Source organism: Perognathus longimembris, chromosome 9 (assembly GCF_023159225.1).
Source record: "Perognathus longimembris pacificus isolate PPM17 chromosome 9, ASM2315922v1, whole genome shotgun sequence".
In the NCBI taxonomy this organism is placed as follows: Eukaryota; Metazoa; Chordata; class Mammalia; order Rodentia; family Heteromyidae; genus Perognathus; species Perognathus longimembris.
Window position 1 is genome coordinate 26,091,823 of NC_063169.1, and position 2,386 is coordinate 26,094,208.

General features: G+C 43.6%; 1 protein-coding gene across 1 annotated transcript; it reads right to left on the minus strand.

The window, feature by feature from the left end:
• Positions 1–424: 424 nt before the first annotated feature.
• Positions 425–1,923, minus strand: Gja10 (gap junction protein alpha 10). Its single transcript, XM_048354526.1, is given in 2 exon segments — positions 425–481; positions 484–1,923. Coding segments are annotated over 2 exon segments (1,497 nt in total).
• Positions 1,924–2,386: the final 463 nt, after the last annotated feature.

Genomic DNA, 2,386 nt, shown 5'->3' on the forward strand with positions numbered 1-2,386 from the left:
AGTGTTTTATTCATTTTTACACCATGACTTAAAAGCATGGTTGGTAGAAAGTGTTCTACTCATTTATTTTATTAATTAAATGAAGTTTGTTGGATATATTGAAATTTTTACCTTTCTAGGTAAATACCTTGCTAGGTTCTGATAGCTCCCCCTGTAATCTTAGCTACTCAGGAGGCTGAGATCTGAGGATCATAGTTTGAAGCCAGATCAAGCAGGATAGTTTATGAGACTCCTATTTCCAATTAACCATCCAAAAGCCTACTTTGATGGTAGAGCACCAATCTTGAGTGAAAAAGCCAGGTCCTGAGTTCAAGCCCTGGCAAGTATTGTCACAAAAATATAATTACCTTTCTATAAATGGATTTTTCTTTTCATCCACCTTTCTCTTAACACCTATATGCATACGCTCCAGGAAAGGAAAGAACTAGCAAGAACAGATCAGTTCTTGTGTCTATTCTGTGACTGCAATAGCTGCCTGTCTTTACTTACCATTGATGTTCTGTGCCCAGTGGCTGAAGGCAGAGGAGAAGTGCTGTTTTCCCGGTAAGCTAAGTCCAAGCAAGAGCTACTCAGAGAACTGGAAGTTCCTGAGTCACGCAGCTGTCCCTTTTCAGACAGCATTCGTGACAGAAAGCTGGCCTTGCGACTGCCTGGGTGAGATCTCTCTCTCCAGACACCACTCCCTCTCACGCTGCCGTCACTGTCTTTGCAATGACTTTGTAGATCTGTGAGAGGTCCCCCCGAGGGCTCCAGATCCTGGGATTTCTCCCAAGATCCTAATGCATAGGTTGGACAGTGTTGAGAAGCCATTGTTGTACCTAGCCAGGACTGGGACATTGTGCTCTGTAGGCCAACTGAAGAACGGCATGGTCGCTGTCCTGGGTGCTGAATTTGGTTATTGCCCTCCGGACAGGGGCTGTGGACATGGAGCTGTCCGCTGTGCTGATCCTTCTCCGCCCAGTCTCTTTTGCTGGAGGACCAATCTACCTCAAGTTGCCTGGACTGTGGGATTTGCCACATTGATTTAGACTTTGGCACATTGACTCGGGTGACTTGCTGTTGATTGTTGGCTTGAAGTAGAGACATTTTTTCAGGTAAGGAATTACAAATAGTACATGGCTGGGGCCCTGAGTATTTCTTCAAATTGAATGAAGGGCTTCTTTCATTCTCAATGTCCCCATTGCCAGGTTTCTCATAAAGTGCCCTCATGATTTTCCTGACTCCCAGGTGAAATATTTCCAGGATATTGAGTAACAAGGAGATAGCTGCAATGCTTTGCATGAAGAGCATGAAAATGGTCTTCTCTGTTGGCCTAGATACAAAGCAATCCACTGCATTGGGGCAAGGCGGTTGAGTGCATCTGTAAAGGGGATGCATTTGAAACCCATAGAGAACATATTGACCGATCATGAACCCTACTTCCAGCACAGATCTTGTCAAGATGTGTAAGACATAAGTCCGCAGCAGACACCCTTTCAGGGGCACTTTATGGATCCTCTTCTGCTCCTCTAACCTCCTTAGCTCTCTATCTATCCTTTGTTGCTCCTCCAAGTCAAGCTCCGGGTTCTCTATTTGGGCTCTAAGATATGACTTTTTCCTCTGTCTCTCTTTCTCAAAATCCCTAAGCCTATAAAGTGCATGACCCATATATACCAGGGAAGGAGACGACACGAAGATGATTTGTAAAACCCAGAATCTGATCAAAGATATTGGGAAAGCATCATCGTAACAGATATTGTTGCAGCCTGGCTGCTGGGTGTTGCAGGCAAATGCTGACTGTTCGTCATTCCATACATCCTCAGCAGCCACACCAAGTACCAGCATTCGGAAGATGAAGAGGATGCTCAGCCAGATTTTCCCCACGATGGTTGAGTGGGAGTGAACTTCCTCTAGGATGCCACCCAATAAGTTCCAGTCCCCCATGGTTAAAAACTAATTCTGAAATAGAAAGCATCGAGGTTGACAGCATCCACCGATGTAATTTATAAAGACACATGTCCCTAACTATTGAAGGTCATACTTACATCATGTCAGCAAATCTAGGAAGAACTCACCAAAGAGAATAGCTCTAGCTCATGCTTGATTGAACAGGACAGTTCCAAGGAGTACCAATGTTTTAAAAAACACAAAAGACTTCACAATTTGATCTAATTTCCAGTGGGTCGCCATGTTGATACAACACACCACCATTCTACAATTTCATGAGTTTTTCTATTCACATGAGATGCGCTGCTGACCATACATCTGATGTTATCTTAAATAAGGCACAAGTCTAGAATTTTCCCTGACTGTCCCAAATCATAGTTACTTTCCCCCTTTTCTACATTCTCTACTCATTTGACATTGCACTTCAATGAGGTTCGTGATATTTATATATACATCCCCT